This window comes from Rattus rattus, chromosome 18 (genome assembly GCF_011064425.1).
Source record: "Rattus rattus isolate New Zealand chromosome 18, Rrattus_CSIRO_v1, whole genome shotgun sequence".
Lineage (NCBI taxonomy): Eukaryota > Metazoa > Chordata > Mammalia > Rodentia > Muridae > Rattus > Rattus rattus.
Window position 1 is genome coordinate 47,925,388 of NC_046171.1, and position 22,336 is coordinate 47,947,723.

The window sequence follows — 22,336 nt, forward strand, 5'->3', positions numbered from 1 at the left end:
ATCAATAGCTCATCCAGACAAAACTATTTAAATATACATAGAGACATAAACCAAATAGTCTGAAGAGATATTTATACAACATTTCAACCAAACACAAGAGAATATAACTTCTTCTGAACACCTCAGGGAACTTTCTCCAAAATTCATTACATATTTAGACACAAATCAAGTCTCCACAGATACAAGAATATTAAAACAACTCCCTGAAATCTATATGACTAGCATGGATTAAAGTTTGGTATTAATAAGAACAGACAAATTACATATGTTTCAAATTCATGGAAGCTAAACAACATATTAATTAATGCAAAACTGACCAAGAAAATTACTTTCCAGAATTGAATAGAAATCAATACACAATATACTTAAACTATGACTATCAATGAAGGCAGCTCTAAGAGACAATAATTAGGACTAATTGCCTACAGATGGAAAGTTTCATATTAATAATTTAACAGCAAACCTGAAAGTTCTAGAACAAAAAGAAGTAAATAACATGAAATTTTCAAACTCAGGGCTGGTCAATAAAATTACAAACAAAAACTAACATTAACAAAAAAGCCTGAACAAATAGAAGAAGATTGAAATAATACCAAACATTCTATCAGATCACCAAGGACAAAGGTTTGTCTTCAATAACAACAAAATCAACAGAAAGTCCACATACTCATGGAAATTGAACAACTCTCTACTCAATGATAACTTGATCAGGGAAGAAATAAAGAAAGAAATTAAAGACTTATTAGAGTTCAATGAAAATGAAGGCACAACAGACTCAAACTTATAGGACACAATGAAAGCAGTGTTAAGAGGGAAAATTAAGTGCCTTCTAAAAGAAATTGGGGAGATTCTATTCTAACAACTTAATAGCACACCTGAAAGCTCTAAAAAATAAAGAAGAGCAGGAGGAGGAGGAGGAAGAAGAAGAAGAAGAAGAAGAAGAAGAAGAAGAAGAAGAAGAAGAAGAAGAAGAAGAAGAAGAAGAAGAAGAAGAAGAAGAAGAAGAAGAAGAAGAAGAAGAAAAGAATTAAACATACCCAAGAGGGTAGAAAGCAGAAATAGCTAATTAAGGGCTGAAATCAATCAGAAACAAAGAGAACAATACAAAGAATCAACAAAACCAAGAGGTGGTTCTTTGAGAAAATAAACAAGGTAGAAAAACTCTTACCAAAACTAAATAAAGGGCATGGAGACAGTATCCGAATTAACAAATCAGAAATTAAATGGGAGACATAACAACAGAAAATAATCAGATCTTACCACAAAAGACTATACTCAACAGAACTGGAAAATCTATATGAAATGGATAATTTTCTAGAAAGACACTACATACCAAAGTTAAATAAAGATCAGGTAAACTGTTTCAACCATACCATAATCCCTAAGGAAATAGAAATGGTCATTAAAAATCTCCCAACAACAAAAAGCCCAGGGCCAGAGGGCTTTAGTTCATAATTCTACCAGAGCTTCAAAGAAGAGATAATACCAATACTCCTCAAACTATTCCACAAAATAGAAACAGAACGAACACTATTTCATTCTATGATGCCACATTACTTTGATACTAAATCCACATAAAGACCAACAAAGAGATAGAAATTCAGGCCAATTTCACTTATGAAAATAGATGCAAAAATTATCAATAAAATTACTGCAAACTGAATACAAGAGAAATCAAAATGATCATTCACAATGATCAAGTAGTCTTAATCCCAGGGATTCAGGGATGATTCAGTATAGTAAAATCAATCTACGTAAACCATTATATAAACAAAGGCAAAGAACAAAATCATTTGATCATCTTATTAGATGCTGAAAAAGGCTGTGACAAAAATACAACACCCATTCATGTTAAAAGTCTTGAAAAGATCAGAAATCCAAGGCACATAACTAAATATAAAAAAAAGCATCATACTGTAAACCAACAACCAACAGCAAATTAAATGGAGAGAAACTTGAAGCAATCTGACTAAACTCAGGGACAAGAAAAGGCTGCCCCCTCTCACCCTATTTATTCAATATACTACTTGAACTTCTAGCTAGAACAATGCTGAAAAATTCTACCAGAAAACTCATACCTGATAAACAACTTTAGCAAAATGACTGGATATAAAATTTACTCAATCGAATCAGTAGTCTTTTTCTATACAAAGGATAAAAAGGACTGAGAAAGAAATTAATGAAACAACACCCTTCACAATAGTTACAATTAATACAAAGTACCTTGGTGTAACTCTAACCCTGCAAGTGAAAAATCTCCATGGCACGAACTTCAAGTCTCTAAAGGAAAAAAATTGAAGAAGACCTCAGAATACAGTGAGATCTGTCATGCTCATGGTTCTGTAGACTTAAACAGCAAAAATGGTCATCATATCAAAAACAATCTACAGACTCAATGCAATCCCCATCAAAATTCCAACTCAAATCTTCATAGAGATAGAAAGATCAATTCTCAACTTTAACTGGAATAAAAAAAAAACAAAACAGGATAGTAAAAACAAATAAAATAAAATAAAAGAACTTCTGGGGAAATCATCACATCACCCCCTGACTTCAAGCTACACTACAGAGCAATAGTGATAAAAATTTCATGCTCTTGGTATAGATTAATGGTAGATTAATGGAATAGAATTGAAGATGCAGAAATAAACCCACACACTCATGGTCACTTGATCTTTGACAAAAACTCCAAAACCATACAGTAGATAAAAGCAAGCATCTTCAATAAATGGTGTTGGTCTAACTGGTGGTCTGTATGTAGAAGATGAAAATAGATCCATATTTATCACCCTGCACAAGGCTCAAGTCCAAGTGGTTTAAGGGCTTCTACATAAAATCTGACACACTGAATGAAATAGAACAAAAAGTGGGAAAAATCTTGAACTCATTGGCATAGGGGAAAAGTTCTTGAACAGAATAGGAATGGCTCAGGCTCTATGATCAACAATTGATAAATGGGACCTCATGAAACTGAAAAGCTTCTGAAAGGGAAAAGACATTACCAATAGGACAAATCATCAACCTACAGATTGGGAAAACTTTTTCACTAACCCTATATCCAATAGAGGGCTATTATCCAAAATGTATAAAGAACTCAAGAAGTTAACCTTCCAAACCCCCAAATAACTGAATTAAAAAATGGGATAGAAGGCTAAATAGAGAGGATTCCCAACAGAAGAATCTTGATTAGGCCAAGAAACACTCAAAGAAATGTTCAAAGTCATTGGTCATCAGGGAAATGCAAATTACAATGACCCTGAGAGTCCACCTTACACTAATCACAATGGCTAAGATCAAAAACTTAAGTGACGGCGCATGCTGGATGGGGAGAGAGAGGACACTCGTCGATTGCTGGTGGGATTAGAAACTGTTACAAAATCACTATGGGTATCAATCTGGCAGTTCCTCAGAAAGTTTGAAATAGTTCTACCTGAAAGCCCAGCTATATCATTCCTGTGCATATAGGACAAGTGTCCTAGTCACAAGGACAAGCACTCTACTATATTCTTTGCAGCTTTATTTACAATAGCCAGAAGGTTGAAACAACCCCAATGTCCCTCAACTGAAGGAGGAATACCGAAAATGTGGTTTCATTAACACAATGGAATACTATTTAGCTAGTAAAAATGATGACATCATGAATTTTGCAGGGAAATGGATAGAACTAGAAGATATCATCCAGGGTGAGGTAACCCAGAACCCAAAGGACATGCATGATATGCACTCACTCATAAGTGGATACTAGCCATAAAGTATAGAATACTAAGGTTATAACTCACAGATTGTAAGAAGTTTAATAAGCAGGTAGGCCCAAGTGAAGATGCTTCAATCCCACTTACAAGGGGAAACCAAATAATCGTGGAAGGCAGGAGGGAGGAATCTCAGTGGAAAGGGGGAGGTGGAAAAGGCAAACACAATAGAGGTGAGGGAGCATGGGAGAAGCCCACAGGGCCAGTCGACTGAATGGAAATATACAGCTGCTGAGGGTGAAAAATGGGGGACCCTCTAGAAAGTCCTGGAGTTCTGGGAGGTAACAGATTCTCAGGACTCTGTGGAAGTGACCTTAGAGAAAATGCCCAACAGTGGGGAGAAGGAACCTGAAGAGTCCACTCCCAGTACATAGAAAGGGTCCCAATTGGAGGAATGTGGTTATCAACCCAAAGTCAAAAATTCTGACTCAAAGTTGTTCCCGTCTAATAGAACTTCAGGGACTAAAATGGACAAGAGACTGAAGGAAAGACTGTCCAGTGATGGCCGAACTTGTGACCCACCTTAAGGGAGGTCACCAAATCTTGACATTATTACCAATGCTATGATATATTTACACATAGGAGCCTTGCATGCTTTCCTCTGAGAGGCCCTATGAGCAGTTGACTGAGACAGATGCAAATACTTTTACCCAACTGTTCAACTGAAATCAGGGACTCCTATGAAGGAATTAGGGAAGTATTTAAAGGAGCTGAAGGGGAGGATGATCATACAGAAGGACCAGTAGTATCAACTAAAACTAGATCCCTAGGAGATCCCAGAGACCAAGTCTCCATCCTGGCAGCATACAAGGGCTGCTCTGAGGCCCCCCGGCACATATATATAGCAGAGGAATACCTGGTCTGGCCTCAGTGGGAGAAGACGCACCTCATTTTAGAGAGGCTAGAGGCCCTAGGGGAGAATATCTGGGGTCCGGGGAACACCCTTTTGGAGGCAAGGTGGATGGGGAATGGTGTAAGGAACTGATGAGGGGACTGGAAGGTAGAGAAATGGTTGGAATGTAAATAAAATTAATTTAAAGAAAAAATGAGGAACCTTCTTTCTCAAGGACATGGAAAGGTGTCCTGTAAAGATTATTTTAAACAAAAATTAAACTTTAATGTTCACATATCTTTTGAAGCTCAGAACTTAACTTCCAAATAACTTGACTCCAAGTTGCAAAATTTCATGTCATAAACTTTTCTATCTAGGACTACAGATGTTTGCCTCCACACCCAGATTCCTGGCACATTTTAAAATGTTATTTCTAGGGATGCTTTAACTGAAAATCACAAAGTTTCTTTATGTATTTGAGGATTTAATATTAGTTATGTGCATATCATGTATATATTTTTTCAAGTAAAGCATATTTTCAAATAAAATATATTTTACTTGAGATGTTTTCAAGTAAAAGAATTTTAAGTAAAAAAAATATTAAAGCTATAACTAAAACAATGTGTGCTAGGTGTTATGTATAAAAAGAAGTGTGGAAAGATCACATAGGTGCCTTTTTGGAGACTACTGACAATGCTGCTGTAGAGCTTTTCCAAAGCAAAGGAATGTAATTCAGAGCATATGAATTGAATAAAGAATGGAGACAATGGTGTCCAAGGAGAACTGGCTTACATGAAGACATTAAAGGAACATCAATCTACACAGGTACAGATGGAAAAATCAGCAGAATAAAAATACAAAGGCAGGTTAATTAAGATCTCAAGAGGCACAGAGAGTTCACTCAAGTAAACTGAGAAGGATTTACTTTCCCTGGGACTAGACACATGGTGAGGAATAGGAGCATGGGGAGAAACAGTGATTTCAGCACGTCAGGGAATACCTCTGTTACTCACTGACCTGTAGCTGCTACCCTTCTCTGGCCCTGCTCCAAATTTCCGAATTTAGAAACTTCCAGGGCAGACACTGAAATGCATTTCTATCAAGTGTGTAAGTGGCACCCAGTCAGGAAGATTGCCATTCACAGATTGCGAACCATTGAGAAAATTAAAAAAAAAAAAATTGAAGATATGTTTGAAGCTATAGGAGTAGCAGTCCAAGAAAGAACTGTAAGGTAACAGCCCAGATAACAGAAACAGAGAGAGCCTTGTTTGTAGCAAGCATTAATATTAGGAACTGTGGCATCAATGTGAGGCAGCATCTCCAGAAGAAAGGAGGGAAATAAAGACAATGTCCTCATTTTCCTTCCTCTGTAGACCTGTAGTTGAGAAGCCTTGTCGACTTAGTTCCTGTAGAAAAGCCTGCTAAAGCAGAAGGCAATGAGAAAGTTTGGGAGTAGATTGAGAATAACTTAAAACAAAGTGTATTCTTAGAAATAAACTGTAATTTGATTTTTTTCAGGCTTGTAAATAAATTATTGTGGCCATATATCTTCAGAGCATTGGAAATTCCTGAAAACCTTTAAGCAATGGTAATAAAATTTCTTTCTGTAACAAGACTCCACAGAACATAATCCAGATGATAGATTTAGAATGAAAATATCATTATGCTGAAATATTAACATTGACAGGGTTGAGCAGCTTTCTGAGTTATTTAAGAAACATGTTGAATAAGCTATGAAGGATTGAGATATAATTTAAAAATGACTACTAAAGTTTTGGTTGGAAAATGTATTAAATTGTTATAACATGCACAGGCACAAGTCTTCAGAAAGAATAGGTTCAGGGAAGAGAAATGATAGATTATGTTTCGGAATTGCTGTTTTAGAGGTATTTGTGAGACAATCATGATAAATGCAAAGTAGATGGAGTAAGATAACTGTGAAACTCAGAGATGGAGATTCATGCTGGTCAAAGTTTGGTATGAAAATGCTAATCGAGTGCAGAGTGAGGCCACAAAAAGCAGTGTGAGTGAGGTTCATGGCGCTGGTCGGTTACTAGCATGAATTAGTAAATTAGGAAGGAAAGTACTTGTTTTGACTTATGCTGACTATGATTATTTTAGTTTAGTATGAGCACTAAATGTTGAGAAGCAAGACTAAAAGAGGACTCAGAAACATGAGGAAATTACTGCTGAAACCATGTAAGTGTAGACTGTTGTCCAGCTTCAAAAATGAGGATGACAAATTAGGTCATGACAGCAAGAATACAATAAATGAAAGCCTTGAATATATACCAGTGGCCTTAATGTAAAAAATGCTTTTGGAGCAATATATAAGTAATAATGCTCGCTTATTTTTCTGTGGGTTTGTGGATTTGTGTGTGTGTGTGTGTGTGTGTGTGTGTGTGTGTGTGTGTGTATGTGTGTGTTTGTGTGTGTGTGTGTATGTGTATTTGGGTGTTTTGTGTTGTGTCTATTGGTGTGTGTCTAAGGCCCTTATGAATTCTAGTCAATAATAACACCACTAATCCACAGCTGTGCCTCTAGCCCATTATCTGGTTTGCAATTTTCAATGACTCTAACATATTATTTCCTGATCACCATTTTATTTTCCTTGAAGAAATATACAAAAAATAATCTATAAAAAAAAGAAATTACAGAAGACTAACAATATTTTTATTGACTTAATTTTATACAGCCCAAATACAAGCATTGATAGTATATATGGATATAACTCATACACTAAAGATTCTGTGTGTTAAAATTTCCATGTTCTAGTCAAATGAATTATCACAAATTTCTAGTGAGTACTTATTAAAATGACTGGAGCAATTGCTACACATATTATTGTGAATAAGCAGCTTGATTCCTATTTGAAAATGAACCTTCTCCCTGTAAAACGTATGTGGATTTACTGTAACTGACCCTGCATTATAGGCTCCTGCTTCAGTTAAATATTTCACAAATACTCCAGCTACTCTTAATAGCACTTTTCGATGCGCTGAAGAGTTGTTGCAAATTTTAGTTCATAAACTCAGCCAAAACAGTAAACACAATTCAAGTCTTTTATAAATCTTTCATGGAGAATTTAATATATTTCTTCTTGGATATTATAGACCTGCTGGTGGACTATTTAGGGAAACAGGCAAACACATGTCAGACACCAGTGAATGGAAGGACACCAGGCACATCTTTCACCTTTCACTGTTAAACTGAAAATGACTATTTATTGGATTTTATTTTTGTAAAGTCAAACAGTCCCAGGTAATTCACTAATTAGACACCCTAATTACCATTAGTAATTGATCGTAATAATAAATTTTAAATGAGTAGTAACAGAACATTCAATATTTTACATTTGGCTTCAAGGCAAGTAAACAAGTTAATATTTTATTGATTTCTAAAAGAGTATGCAAAATTGAAATATAAATGTCCTATTTAAGCAGAACTTTTGATATACAGCCGATAAACTGCACAATTTGAGATCTTACTTAGTAAATTCTAAACAAATAAGAGAAATATGAAAAATTTGAAAATAAGTAAACAATTTGTACTGTTCTTTATTTTCTATTCAATGTCAAATATATTCTTCCTACCACCTCTCTGGGAGAAAACTCTTATACGACAATACTTTAGTATCAACAAAGTGATAACTAGGCAAATCTTCATAGTAAGTGACAAGGCACTTATGTAGAGGCTAGAATATGTAGTTCTACCTCTCCTGCAATGTGTATAAGCAGGAATTGAGTGCCAGAGAAAGAAGTTTCATTTTCTTCATTGATGTAGCCACATATAACTTGTCCATTCTCCAATAAATAACTTCTATCCATGATTTTTTTCTATCCATGATTAAGTAAAGCATTCTAATCAGTGGATCGGACATTTAAAAAAAAAAGAAAAAAAAAACAATGAAAGCATGAAGAGTAGACAGTGTGTTGAAAGAATTTTAGCAGAAAATGGAGAGAATAAAAGAGAACAGGGAGTGAATATGGTTAAATTCATTATATGCTTGAATAAAACTTTTAAAGAGCAAAAAGATAAAGTAAAATGTGATAAAAAATAATGATGAGCAATATATCTACAGATCCTATTGGCATCGGTAAGAGCTTTCGCTGAAATAACAGTCACAAAGATATTTTTTATGTTTTTAAAAATATTTTCAATATTGGTAATTAAGAATAACACGTTTCAAATGCTAGGCAAAGAAGTTTCTACTTTTCTTCTTCCCAAACTTCCTTTAAACAGGTTCTCACTAAGCTGCCTTTGTTTGTCTTCAACTTGTGATCCTTTTGTCCCATAGAGACAAGTAGCTGGCATTATTGATGTCAGCTACCTGCACTACCAGGCTTAGTAACAAAATAACTTCTTTAAAGAGAATTATTTTCATTATTTCCTATAATTCTTACTTCAGTAATAGTAAACCTATTATGTATCATTAGCTATATTATGTGTATTACCAAGGAAATTCTCAAACAAAACAAATGTCATGAATTGAAATGTAGTTCTCTACTCAAACACATAAAAGCTTACTTTAAAAAACTAATTCAATGAAAACTTTCAACTAAGAGATTCTGGCCATAAAGAATGCCTATTTTGTCAATGAAATCAAGTTAATAGTGACTATTTAAGACTTTAGTCAGATAATAAAAAGGCTATCCTTATGATTAAATGAATGCACTTATTTTTTTGTTTTTACACATTGTTCCTTTTTTTTTCATAGATACAATTATCTTATCTCAAAGTATCATGTCTGAACATCAGAAATTTAGAATTTGCATTGTTTTTTTTCCTCTATTGATAATGAAGTAAGTACGGAGGAAATGAAAAAATTCACCGCTGGGAAATCGCATCACAATGGAAAAATTAAGGCCAGCTATCTGAAAATATCAAACCACTTAATACAAAATAATTCAGTGCAGATCATTTTTAAAGAGGAATATAGAATCTTTGCAGGTTTGATTTGCTTGTGACGAAAAAAATTTGACTTTAGGATGTACTACTGAGAAATGGTGATTTAAAAACCATGTGGTGTTGGTACAGAGATAGACAGGTAGATCATTGGAATAGAATGTCCCAGAAATAAACACACACACCATGGTCATTTGATCCTTGACAAAGAAGCCAAAAACCATACAGTGGAAGAAGAAAACATCTTTGATAAATAGTGCTGGTCTGACTGGCAGTCTGTATGTAGAAGAATGCAAATCGATCCATTTTTTATCTCCTTGTATAAAGCTCAGGTCTAAGTGGATGAAGGACTTCCAAATGAAATCTGATACACTGAATGTAATAGAACAAAAAGTGGGAAAAAGTCTTGAACACATGGGCACAGGAGAAAAATTCCTGAACAGAACACCAATGACTCATACCCTAAGCTATTTGACTACAATTGACTAATGGGAACTCATGAAAGTGAAAAGAAAGTGTGGATGCTTCAATTCCACTTAGGAGGGGGAATAAAGTAATGATGGAAGGCAAAGGCAGGGGAAGAGAGAAAAAGGGGCAGGATCAGGTATAGGAAGAGACAGGAGAGAATTCTAGAGAATTCTAGAATGAATGGAAATATGTAGCAGTGAGGGGTGGGGACAGGAAGGGTGGAAAACCACTAGAAAATCCCATATCTCATGGATTAAAGAGGCTCCCAGGACCTAATGAAGATAACATTAACTGAAATGCCCAACAGTGGGGAGATAGAACCTGTAGAGACCACCTCCAGTAGATAGACAAGGCCCCCACTTGAGGGATGGGACCACCCATTCATATCAAAAATTTTAACCCAGCATTTTTCCTGTCTAAAGGAAATACAGGGAGAAAATAAATGGAGCAGAGACTGAAGGAAAGGCCCTACAGAGACTGCTCCACTTTGGAATCCATTCCATCTGTAGACACCAAACTCAGGCACTATTGCTGATACTAAGATATGCTTGCAGACAGGAGCTTGTTAGGGCTGTACCCTGAGAAGTTCTAATACAAATGCAGATACTCACAGACAACCATTGCACTGAGCCCGGGGACCTCAGTGGAAGAGTAGGGGAAGAACTGAAGGAGCTAAAGAGGATTGCAACCTTATAGTAAGAACAATATCAAGTCATTGGACCACCCAGAACTTCCAGAGACTAAACCACCAACCAAAGAGTATACATGGAGGGATCCATGGCTCCAGATACATATGTAGTAGATGACTGACTTATCTGGCATCAGTGGGAGGGTAGGCGCTTGGTCCTGGGGAGGCTTGATGCCCCAGAGAAGGAGGACGCTAAGATGGGATTGGGTGGTCGCGGAGAAGAGCACTTTCTTAGAGGCAAAGCGGCGGAGGAAGGGTGCGATTTTTGTGGAGGGAAGACAGAAAAGGGGTATAGCAATTGAAAAAAATATAAAAGGGAAAATTATGCTTTTAATAAAATGACTGAAAATATGTAACAATCAAACAAAAATGATAGGAATATTAAAAAGATACTCACATGATCGATTAGTTCACGAACCATTCCATTCCATTGTCCGTTCACATCATCCTGGGCTCCATATTTCCCATCCTCCACAAGCCTAATCTCATATGTAAAGCCAAGGATTGTAGATAACTCTCGTAGGAGATCAATACAGTAGCCTTCAAATCGATCATTCCCATAGAGTGGTTTGTCAGACTTCTTAAACAGAACATACGGTTCTTCCTGAAACATTAAATATGAAACAATGATACACCAGTCAGTCAGGACACAGTATCAGAACAATGGATTCTCTTGGAAGACAGAAAATGTTTCATTAATTTAGGACAACAGTCAATTTAATTTTCTTCTGAATCTTTTTAACATAGTTTAAATATTAAGAATGGATATATTGATATTTCTAAGGAATATGTGTGTCCTACAAGAGAATATTTAACTATAAAGTCTCACTGTGTAAATACAGTACCTAATACTTTTTCCAATGATAATACTAATTTGTAACGTAAATATAATTACTATATAATTTTACCATGCTTAAAATAACCAAATTTTAATTATTCAATAGCTATTGCATCCTATGTACAATTGGGGAGAATACTTATAACTCATATTAACCTTTGTCATAAAACAATGAAGTTGTAAGTGCTACAAAAAACTGTAGGGGAAAAATGCAGATGCTTTCTTAAATTATAGAGAGACAGTATGATGTCAGAGAGATGACCAATAGTTCCCCACATATTCAGTCTATTCCTATTGAAAGTAATCTCCATTTATATATGAAAGAGAAATCATTGAGCCAAGGCATTGATGCCATAGGAAATATTAAATACATAGATAGAACACATAACTTCAGATGAAGATTAGTGAGGAAGAGACATAAGACAGGTCAACAGCACAGAGAAATACTGTAAGGTAAGTGCAGGCAAAAGAACATAAAGGAAAATTGACATATCTCTTGAAGCCTTTACTAAGCAGGTACATCCAAATTAGAACAAGGAGGCAAGATATCCAAAACTTTGAAAGTAAGTTTTAGAATATGAGAAATAGTAGGTTTGGAGATCAATAAGACATAGAAGAGTTCATTAAAAATAAACAATGACTATCATGTGTTTAACATGACATTCAGTGCAGAGAGGGAGAAGTGTTGCACAGGCTGAGAATGAGAAATTGATGAGACAAGACCTGTGAGTCTCCAATGCAGCAATCAGTATAAACACACACACACACACACACACACACACACACACATACACACACACACACACACACACCATATAAACACATGATAGTCACTATTTTTCATGAACTCTTCTATGTCCTACATGTATGTGTGTGTGTGGGTACAAAGATAGTCTACAGTCAAGCCACACTGAATATGTCGAATCTTGCTAAGTGCAAATAGAATTCAGACTCTAGTACATTTTGAGGAGCAGATGGTTGTAACACATGGCATGTTATTGCTGTGGCTGTCTTTCCTCGTCTAACTCATATCAACCACTAATGATTTTAACATGTCCACATTTTGCCTTTATCAGAACTTTGTAGAAATGTGAAAATACAGTACATAATCTTTTCAGATTTGATTTTGGATTCCTCATGTCTTCTTTAGGGTGATAATGGATTGTTCATTGTACCTCAGTTATTTTTTTTTATTTAATTAAAGTTCTGAGAAAGATCTATAAAGCTGCAATATATACATATGTCTCAAACCTTGTGTCTACAAGTAACTTTATTTGGGTATACAGCAAGAAACATGAATGCTGTATCCTTGATAAGGGATGCTATACTTTACAAACCAGTGTGAGCATTTTAAGCCATGTGATATTCTTCACTAATACCATGGTCAGTTCTGACTTTTCTTAGTGGCTTGTTGTGACATCCTACTAAGTTTTCAGTTAGTAATTCCTGATGACCTATGAGGTTGAACAGGTTTTCACAAACTTGAACATTGTTCTATCAGGACAATTTTACAGTTATCACTTAAATTTCTGGTGAGGATGAATATATATTTCAAGTCTCAAAGCTAAAACAATTGTGAACATCTCAAAGTAGTCAAAGGGGTATAAACCTGTTGTATCATTTTATTATGTGAAATGTATTTTCTCAGCTTTTATATTTTGTTCTCAACACTAATAGATTATTTGAATGAAACCATAATTTGGTATATTCATGTGAAATTAATTAAAAGAGATAAGAACCAGAAATCATTCTATATGTATTCCAAGAGCCAGAACCTTAGGTTTCCTCTAAGGTAAGTTGGTTGCTGTAATAACATCAAATTTATAAACATGATGGAACATACTTAAAATGTATTCCTTACTGGCAAATAGATTATTACAAGCATGGCATGTACCCTTCTATCACAAAACATTTCCCTTTTCCCCATGACTTTCCAGTTCAACATGCTTTAGAATCAAAAGCAGCCATAGGTTATCACCACCTTTTCCATTTTGTATTTCTGTTATAGACATATCTAATTATTTCTTCTGATAATCCTTCACTAACTTTAAATAGTTTTAAACATATGCTATATTTGGTTGTGGTGCATAGATATTGAGTCTAGACAAACAAATTATAATACATACTACATACTGAAAATGCATATAGCAGAACAATCAACTTTGCATCAAAATTAACAAACACCGCATGACAGATAAAAGGTTTATAGTAAAATGACCACTGCAGTGGGCAAAGGCAATCAACAAGGAAAGCCATGGTTCTTGAACTGGAATAAAGCAAATATTAGAAACTTCTGATACCTATAAATACTTCTATTCTGTTAGAATGTGGTAGTAACAAATCTATAGTTCCTGAAGCCATATAAAGAAAACTGAATATTTAGAGGAGAAAAATCACAATGCTCAGTAGAGGAGAAAATAAACTAAAAATTCTGTGTAGTTAGAATGATAGTCAAATGAATCGTGTAAGTACAGTAAATTGATTCTACAGAATTCATACTCTGATTTTAATCATATTACTATTTGTAAGTATGTTGATGATGTTTGGTTTTCTTTATTCCAAAGGCACAGATTAAGTAACTTAAATTCCATGCACTAAGCAATAATGCTAGATGAAATTTTCCTAAGACTTACTTTGATGCTTGGACTTGCTCTAAGTCCTTTTTGTATTTCTCATAATGACTACATGATATCAGTGGCATTATAATTTACATCTTACAGAAGACAAACTGAAAGGGACAATGTTAAGATTTTTTTAAAAATGTTTGCCAAAGACCAGTAGCCAGCAGTTATTTATACTCCTGGAACATTTAAGAACAAGCCTCCCTATTAATTTATCCTTAGCAATCATCTTCACACTTCATATGAATGCATAATTATGTATAACTCATTATGTAACTGAATACATGTTGTATTGCTTTATGATTTTTAATCAACTGGGATTAGACACTGGGCTATACTACATGCAAAATAGTATTATTTATTGAACAATATAATCAAGATGTCATTACAGAAGAGACCAAGGGCATCATTACCAAAGAGAGTAAGGAATAAACATATAATACAGAAAATTAATTTTCTGGATGACAAATTAACATCCTTTTCTGAACAAAAACATCTTTTCTAAATGAATATATTTAAAGAATTTGTGAAAATAGCATTTTATTCATCAGGTTGAAGAAGCAACACATAAGTATTTTTCCTGTTATAGTTAAGTCATAATTGGTACTATTTTATATTTTTGTTCCAAAATATTGTTTTTCAGTAAAGATGAATATTTTGGATGTACTAGAAAACTTGACCAATTAATTATGAATTTCATATATGTTAGGTATATGAAGTATATAGTAAGAAATTAAAATAGTAAAATAACTTCAGAAGCTTTATGCCATTTAATCTCATTCATCTGATTGTCCAATTGGCCATTCTACCTATTAATTTAATTTTATGCATCTATCAGCCAATAAAAAGGCTCACATCATAGGGAAATAAATTTATTGATCCCTAGTTTATTAAAAACTTTTAAATGCCTTGCACGTCAGTAGAGAAAAAATTTAGGATACATAGACCTTGCTAGTATTTATGGTTCTCCACAATGTCAAGTGTTACTGTTCTCATATTTAACTCTGATAAGGAACCATACTTTTCCACCTGGGATTCCTATCTCCAGCTATATTGTGTCAAAGATAGTTTTACATCAACTTATGACTCTCTTTTAAAGTCTGTTTCACTGTTTCACATGGCATACGGATAAATAACTGTCCTGTGTACAAGAAAGAAAAATGGTACCAGAAGCAATTACTGTATCACACACCAAGTTCAATGAATAATGTGATAAAACTCTCCTGGGCAACTTTAGCAATTTTTCATATGGTCGCATATCTGCACATCAGCATTTGCTGGAAGTAAAGGCACCTCATTCCTCTGGCGTGAGTAATAAGGATTTTTCAGCATTTCCACGGTCGAGTCCAATTTTAAGGAACATGCCAATACCTCATGTATTTTTATCTGCATTAGACTGGGAGTTGGCACAGAAAGAAACTAAAATGAATCCCTGAAGAAGGGATATACTTTAAGGATGAAGGGAACAAAATGTTTTATTTAAATAAAATAAAACTCTAATAACTTTTTAAAAAGTCTGTAAATTATATGTCCCTCAGCTCTTATCTGGGGGTCAGTTCTTTTTCAAATCTTGGTTTACTGAAATAGTTGTCATCCCATAATATTCAAAAACAGGGGGAAATAAAATGAACATTAATGTTAATTTGATCCATGTATAATACTTTGTAAGATGAAGCTAGTTAAATTATTTAATTCAATATGCATTGAATTTCTAAACATTTTAAGTATTTCCATATTTCCTGGGGATGGGGGAACAACACAGAGAAATAGGAGCTTTTAGAAATACAAATTTCTATAAAGAAAAAAACTACATTCACTGATTCAAATCAATGATTTGAAATTCCTATTCATAATATCAGTATTATTTACATGCCTATATTACTTTATTAACCATCACAGATGGAGTGCTTTCATCAACAGTGAGAAATGCCATGCTATGTGAACACTTTGGAGGAGTCTCATAAATGCCAGAATAGGTACTGTTCTGTCCCACAGACCATGTACTTGGAAAAATAAAAAGTAATATTCATCTAGCCTAGTGTGACTTTGAATTTATCTTATAACCAAAAGACTTTTTTTAAACTTTGGTTAGAGGCAATAAACCGAAAACCCACTCACATGAGTATCAAAGCATTCTGAATGAATCATTGATGATGCATAACACTTCTGTAAGGCCAATGAGAAAACATCTAAAAATATCGCATCTTCAAGGAGCAAATGAAAAAAAATATATAACAACAACGTGTTAGAATATAGATTAATGTTTTATATTTTCTTCAAAATTGCTTATATCCTTCACATTTGTGAGCGTTATATAAAACATATTTACTTTCTATCAATTTTCTCACACAGAAAACACCCTCATTAGTTATATGAGAGAAATGTAAGTTTTTTGAGAGTGTAAAAACCCCAGAAGTCATAAGATAGAAGGGAAAGGAAGCAGCAGGTGATCATGGCCTCTTCATTGCAGTAATATGCAAAATTTGAAGTTCTTTTAGGACTCTTCATGTATAATGTGAGAGGAAAGAAAACGATAAAATATTCCCAATAGTAGAATCTGTTTTCATTTGACATATTTGTGACTTATATAGGCCACAGTAACGTGGCTTATAAAACTATTGACTTGTAAAATGTTGCCAAGGATGATTAATAAATTACTATGATTTTCTAAATCATGCATCTTTAAGTTTTTGACAGTATGCATGTAGACGCATGAATTTGAAAGCTCTATGCTTAATAGTAAATATAAAATATTGTAATCTTGCTTTAATTGCTGCTTGCTCTTGCTTTGGCTAGCACGTCATTTCTCTTACTGACGTTAGAAACTACTTTTTTGTGATTCCAGCATGTACTGCAGATCAGCTAAGACATACAGCATCATGGACTGAATAGCTACTAGATTTTTGGGTGTTCCACTAGAAATAGCCATTGTTGAATTGTAAACCAGCCTGCGAAACATCATAACACACGCCCTTCCTGTGTTTGTGAGGATCCATTTTTATCTGTTCCACTAGATAACCCTCACTATTAAAATGACTAAACACTGAATAGTTAGCGCTTTGCAATTTATATAGTTATGCTACTTAATTCATCCATTATGGAGTAATGAGTAAGGTAGCAACAAGAACGGAAGCAAAACTTCAATAACTCTGGAATCTAGTAAACGATCACACAGAAGGATAGGGGCAGCGTTTAATGCTAGAGTGATTCATTAGTCAATATGACCTCTGAGTCAGATGGCCTTCGCACAATTACCAAGCCAAACAAAAACAACATGAAGCTAGCCCCACCAAAGAAAATAAAACTCTTAGAAGCATAGGAAAGGGACTGTTATGAATAGGAAAACTGGAGCCTTTTTCCATATGAGCCAGGAAACAGCTTAAGGGCCACTGTCATTGGTGATCATTCAAAGTAGTATCATATTTACTTTATTATTTTAGAATTCATATATGAGTACCGTATTTATATCATGTTCATCCTCACTCTTCCTTCCAAATGTTCCATGACTCTCAAACTTCACTACATATTCTTTAATAATTATTATTGTTACAAATACATATGTACATATAAACACATGCATACATAAATACAACCAGTTGAGTCCATTTAATGTTGCATATATATATATGCATAGGGCTGTCCACTCAGAGTTCAATTAAATTTTACATATATTTGCAAAGAAAATTATCTGGTTTGTAATACAGCTGCTCCTTTCTCCTTGCTTTGTACCTGGTTGTGATTTTCACAGAAAAATGTAGTTCAATTAAAAAAAATCCCTCACAAAATGGCATTAGAAAAGAAAATTGTGCAATGATTCCCCACTGAGGTAAATAGAGAAAAAGTCCCAAGTCATCCCTTGAAAACTGCATTAGCATGTGCTTGAAGATGATCAATGCTTCACAGGAGAAAACATGTTAATATCAGAGTGCCTGTGGAGAAAGCAGTAAATAATAGCATTGCATGTTGCACTCAATATTTACTTTACTTTGTATCTACTAAGTTACTATTTATTGATAATTTTGTATATAGAGCTAATGCTATATTTTACAAATTTCTATCTGTGCTACAAAGAAGTTTTAGTTTACATAGTACCTTAACCCTCATTTCTGAGGTGCAGCAACTTAATCAAAGGAACTAGTTCCTTTCACACTAGTTCACATTTAAGCTGTCTCATTTCCCATTGTCTTTTCAACTTGAAAAACCTCATTACTTCCCTGACCCAGTGATCATTGAATATAGAGTTGTCCAGTATCCATAAGTCTCTAGGCCTTCTACTGTTTCTGGTGTTAAGTCCAACTTTAGGGTGGTCTAATGTGATACAATCATTATTTTTGTATCTCTTGAGGCTTGTTATTTACCTAGTATATGGTCAATTCTGGAGAAAGTTCCATGAGGTTCTCAGAAGTAGATATATCCTTTTGTGTTTGGGTGAAGTATTCTGTAGGTATCTGTTAGATCTATTTGGTTCATAACCTCTGTTAACTTCATTATTTCACTGTTTAGTTTCCCTCTCGAAGACTTGTCAGGTGTTGAGAATTAGGTGTTAAAGCCTCCCACAATTAATGTGTGATTTAAGCTTTAGTAATGTTTCTTGTATGATTGTAGGTGCTTTTTGCATTTGTGGCATAGATGTTCAGAATTTAAATGTCATGTTGGTGGATTTTTTTCCTTCATGGGTATAAAGTGTTGTTCCTTATCTCTTTTGATTACTTTTGGTTGAAACTATATTTTATTAGCTATTTGAATGTTTTTTTTCTTGGTTCCATTTCCTTGGCAGACATTTTTTTCCAGCCCTTTGCACTGACGTAATCTGTATCTTTGTTGTTGAAGTGTGTTTTTTGGATGCAACAGACTGTTGGATCCTGTTTAAGCATTTACTCTGTTAGTCTGTGAACAATGATGTTGAGAGATATTAATGACCAATGAGTGTTGGTTCCTACTTATTTTGATGGTGGTGGTGGTACTCTGAGTGTGTATATGGTGTGGTGTGTGTGTGTGTGTGTGTGTGTGTGTGTGTGTGTGTTTGTCTTCTTTTTAGTTTTATTGGTTTGAATTATCTATTCTTGTGTTTTTTTAGTTAACATCTTTTTGGTAGAGTTTCCTCTAATATCCTTTTGGTTTCCTTGAATTATCTATTCCTTGTGTTTTAGACACTTGGACAATCTCTAAAATCTCTGTTACAAAGTCTGGTGTAATTCTAATAGGTCTGCCTTTATATGTTACTTGTCCTTTATCCCTTACAACTTTTAATATTTTTTCTTTGTTCTGTGTCTTTATTGTTTGATTACTATATGGTGGAAGGATTTTCCATTTTGGTTCACTCTATTTGATGCTCTGCAGGCTTCCTGTATGTTTATAGGCATCTGTCTTTAGTGAAATTTTCTTCTATAATATTGTTGAAGATGTTTTCTGGGCCTTTGAGTTGAGAGTCTTCTTCTTCTTCTATTCCTATTATTCTTAGGTATGGTCATTTCATGGCCTCCCAAATTTCCTGATCGTTTTGATTAGAAACATTATAGCTTTAGCTTTTTCTTAGACTGATGTATCAATTTCCTCTATGGAACCACCTATGCCTGAGATTCTCTCTTTCTCCTGTATCCAGTCAGTGATGCTTGTGTCTGGAGTTCCTGTTTCTTTCCTAGGTTTTCCACCTCCAGATTGTCTCAGGTTGTGTTTACTATTGCTTCTATTTTCACGTTCAGGTCTTGACAGTTTTATTTGCTTTCCTCACCTGGCTGGTTTTATTTTCCTGTACTTCTTTATATTTATTCCTTATCTCTTTTTGTGCCTCTGCCTGTTTGATTGTTTAAGGGATTTCTTAATTTCCAATTAAAAGGTCTATATCAACTTTATAAGATTAGATTTAAGGTCATTTTCTTGTGATTCAGATGTGTTAGAATATTCAGGGCTTAATGTAGTAGGATACCTACGTTAACGGCATGGAGTACAGTATTGCCCAGGCTTTAGTTGATTGTGTTCTTGCACTGCCTCTTAGTCATCTGGTTGTCCTTATTGTTGGCAGGCCTGGTAGTCTGTGATGGGAGCAGGCCCTTGGGGCTGATAGTAGAAATGGTAATTACTTATGTCAGCAGGCCTCTGGGATTTCAGGTAGAGGCGGTTATCCATGGTAGCAGCAGTATTCCTGGGATCCAATCAGAGCTCTTAGACCGTTATTGCTTCAGTCTGTTGGTTGTCCCAGCTGAGGGGCATGCCTCCAGGGCTGCAGGTAGAGCCATGGACCTGGAAATGGAATGCAGAGGGGGCAAGGCAGAGCTTGTAGCTGCTGGGTTTGCCCAGAGGGGTCTGCAGGCTGAGAATTAGGGTAGGTGTCTCACAGGGTGGTTGTTGATGGTTGTGGGCTTTTCCTGTTGAACACAATCTTCACCTTTCTCCAGATCAAGAGTGGAAGGGTTAATTGGAGTAAGAGCATAATCTGTCATTGAGACTGCCCCAGAAATTGTGTGGAAAGACAATAATTAAAACTTAAAATCAGATAATTATTATAACTTCCCTCCTCCATCTCTATGGATCAGGAGGATCAGCATATGACTGTCGGGCTATTGCTCTGGCACATGGGCCTAGATATAGCCATCCCCCTACCTTGATCATTGTAGACCAAAGCCTGTAACTGGGTAAAATGCTCTTGAAGGATGTACTATATTTTATAAAAGGTGCTGTGATTTCTCATTGCAGCAAAAGGACAGTGGTTGAGAAATTAGTGAATTTTGTTTAACTTTGTATTTCTAAACTTTGTTTAAGCATAAAATCATCTTAGGGCATTCTCTTATGACTTAACTACAAAACTATTGACAATGTCCCAAAATTCTGAAGAAAATAATAAACACAGATATTGTAGCTACTGCACACTGAAAATTAGTGTTGTGTTATGAAACTTCTGTTTTGTTTCAAGATCATGGAGAATTTTACAGATTAAGAAATCTACATTCTAAGGGGTTGGGGATTTGGCTCAGTGGTAGAGCGCTTGCCTAGGAAGAGCAAGGTCCTGGGTTCGGTCCCCAGCCCCGGAAAAAAAACAAAAAAAAAAGAAATCTACATTCTAGAAGTTTAAAACAACAAATACCAATAAAGCAATGTTTGGCAGAATAAAGCTGACACATGTATGAAATCATATATTGTATTGACATTGCTTCTTATTGCCGATGAATAAAGAAGAAACTGTTTTCTATGAAATATGAAATGGTTTTCCAACATCATTTAAAAAAATATCTTTGTATTATATTCTTTGGGTAAAACAGAAAAACAAATAAACAAACAAAACCCATTAACAAATGGTACATGTTCAGGTTTATTCTAAAAGGTGGCAAACAGAAGGAGAGATGGCTCAGTTAAAAGAGTCTCACTGTTTTCCAGAGGTCCTGAGTTCAATTCCCAGCAACCACATGGTGGTTTACACCATCTGTATGAGGTCTGTGTCTGAAGACAAAGCACAGTGTGTACTGAGACATTAAATAAATAAATAGATCTTTAAAAAAAGGTGGCAACAAAATTATGAAGTTATTTTTGCTTTATTAGCAACAATATATAGAACTAAAACAGTGATATCAGTACATATAATTTGTGGGATTCAAATTGCTAAGAATATTTGTTCCTTTCAGATATTATTTAATAACATCATACACAAACTTCAACAGAAATAAAATATTAATAAAATAAATGGTGAATAAAGACCTACAAACATCATTATTCTGGACTTATGAGAAAAAAATATTCTTGGTGATTCCAAGCTAAGTAGGAGCTTCCTGTTGGGGAACACAATCTCCACTCCTCTCCAGGTCTAAGAGTGGAAAGGGTAAATTGGAGAAAGAGAATAATCTGCCATTGAGACTGCCCCAGAAATCTCATGGAAATACAATGAATTCGAAATCAGATAATACTATCATATTTAAAACCAGGAGATCAAGCTATAGGAATCAGATATCTATAAGTAAGAGAAGCTACTAAAAAAAAACTGACATAGCTGAGGATTTACTTGATCTTAAATGCATTATGATTATAAAGTTACAAAAATATTTCTCCTATACATAAGGATTTCTGAACCCGCTTTACGGCCTACTTACTCTGTCCCTGAGTTAAGGAGGTTAATTTACCATCTGGGGGCTGCAGTGCTTTAAAAGCAAGGCTCATTCGAAAACCTTGTCTTTCAAAGTTATTTCTGTTTTTTTGTCTTTCTTAGCAATAGAGCAATGTACAGTAGAGTAATTCCTTTTAGTAACA

The 22,336-nt window shown here is 34.7% G+C and overlaps 1 protein-coding gene across 6 annotated transcripts in view; it reads right to left on the reverse strand.

Moving 5' to 3' along the window:
- Grik2 (glutamate ionotropic receptor kainate type subunit 2) overlaps nucleotides 1-22,336 on the reverse strand; it is a 658,152-nt gene that overhangs the window by 206,374 nt on the left and 429,442 nt on the right. For all 6 annotated transcript variants that reach the window (XM_032889127.1, XM_032889128.1, XM_032889130.1 and 3 more), the window contains exon 11: nucleotides 11,040-11,246. In XM_032889127.1, the coding sequence (XP_032745018.1) occupies nucleotides 11,040-11,246 (207 nt within the window). The remainder of the gene's footprint in view (nucleotides 1-11,039; nucleotides 11,247-22,336) is intronic.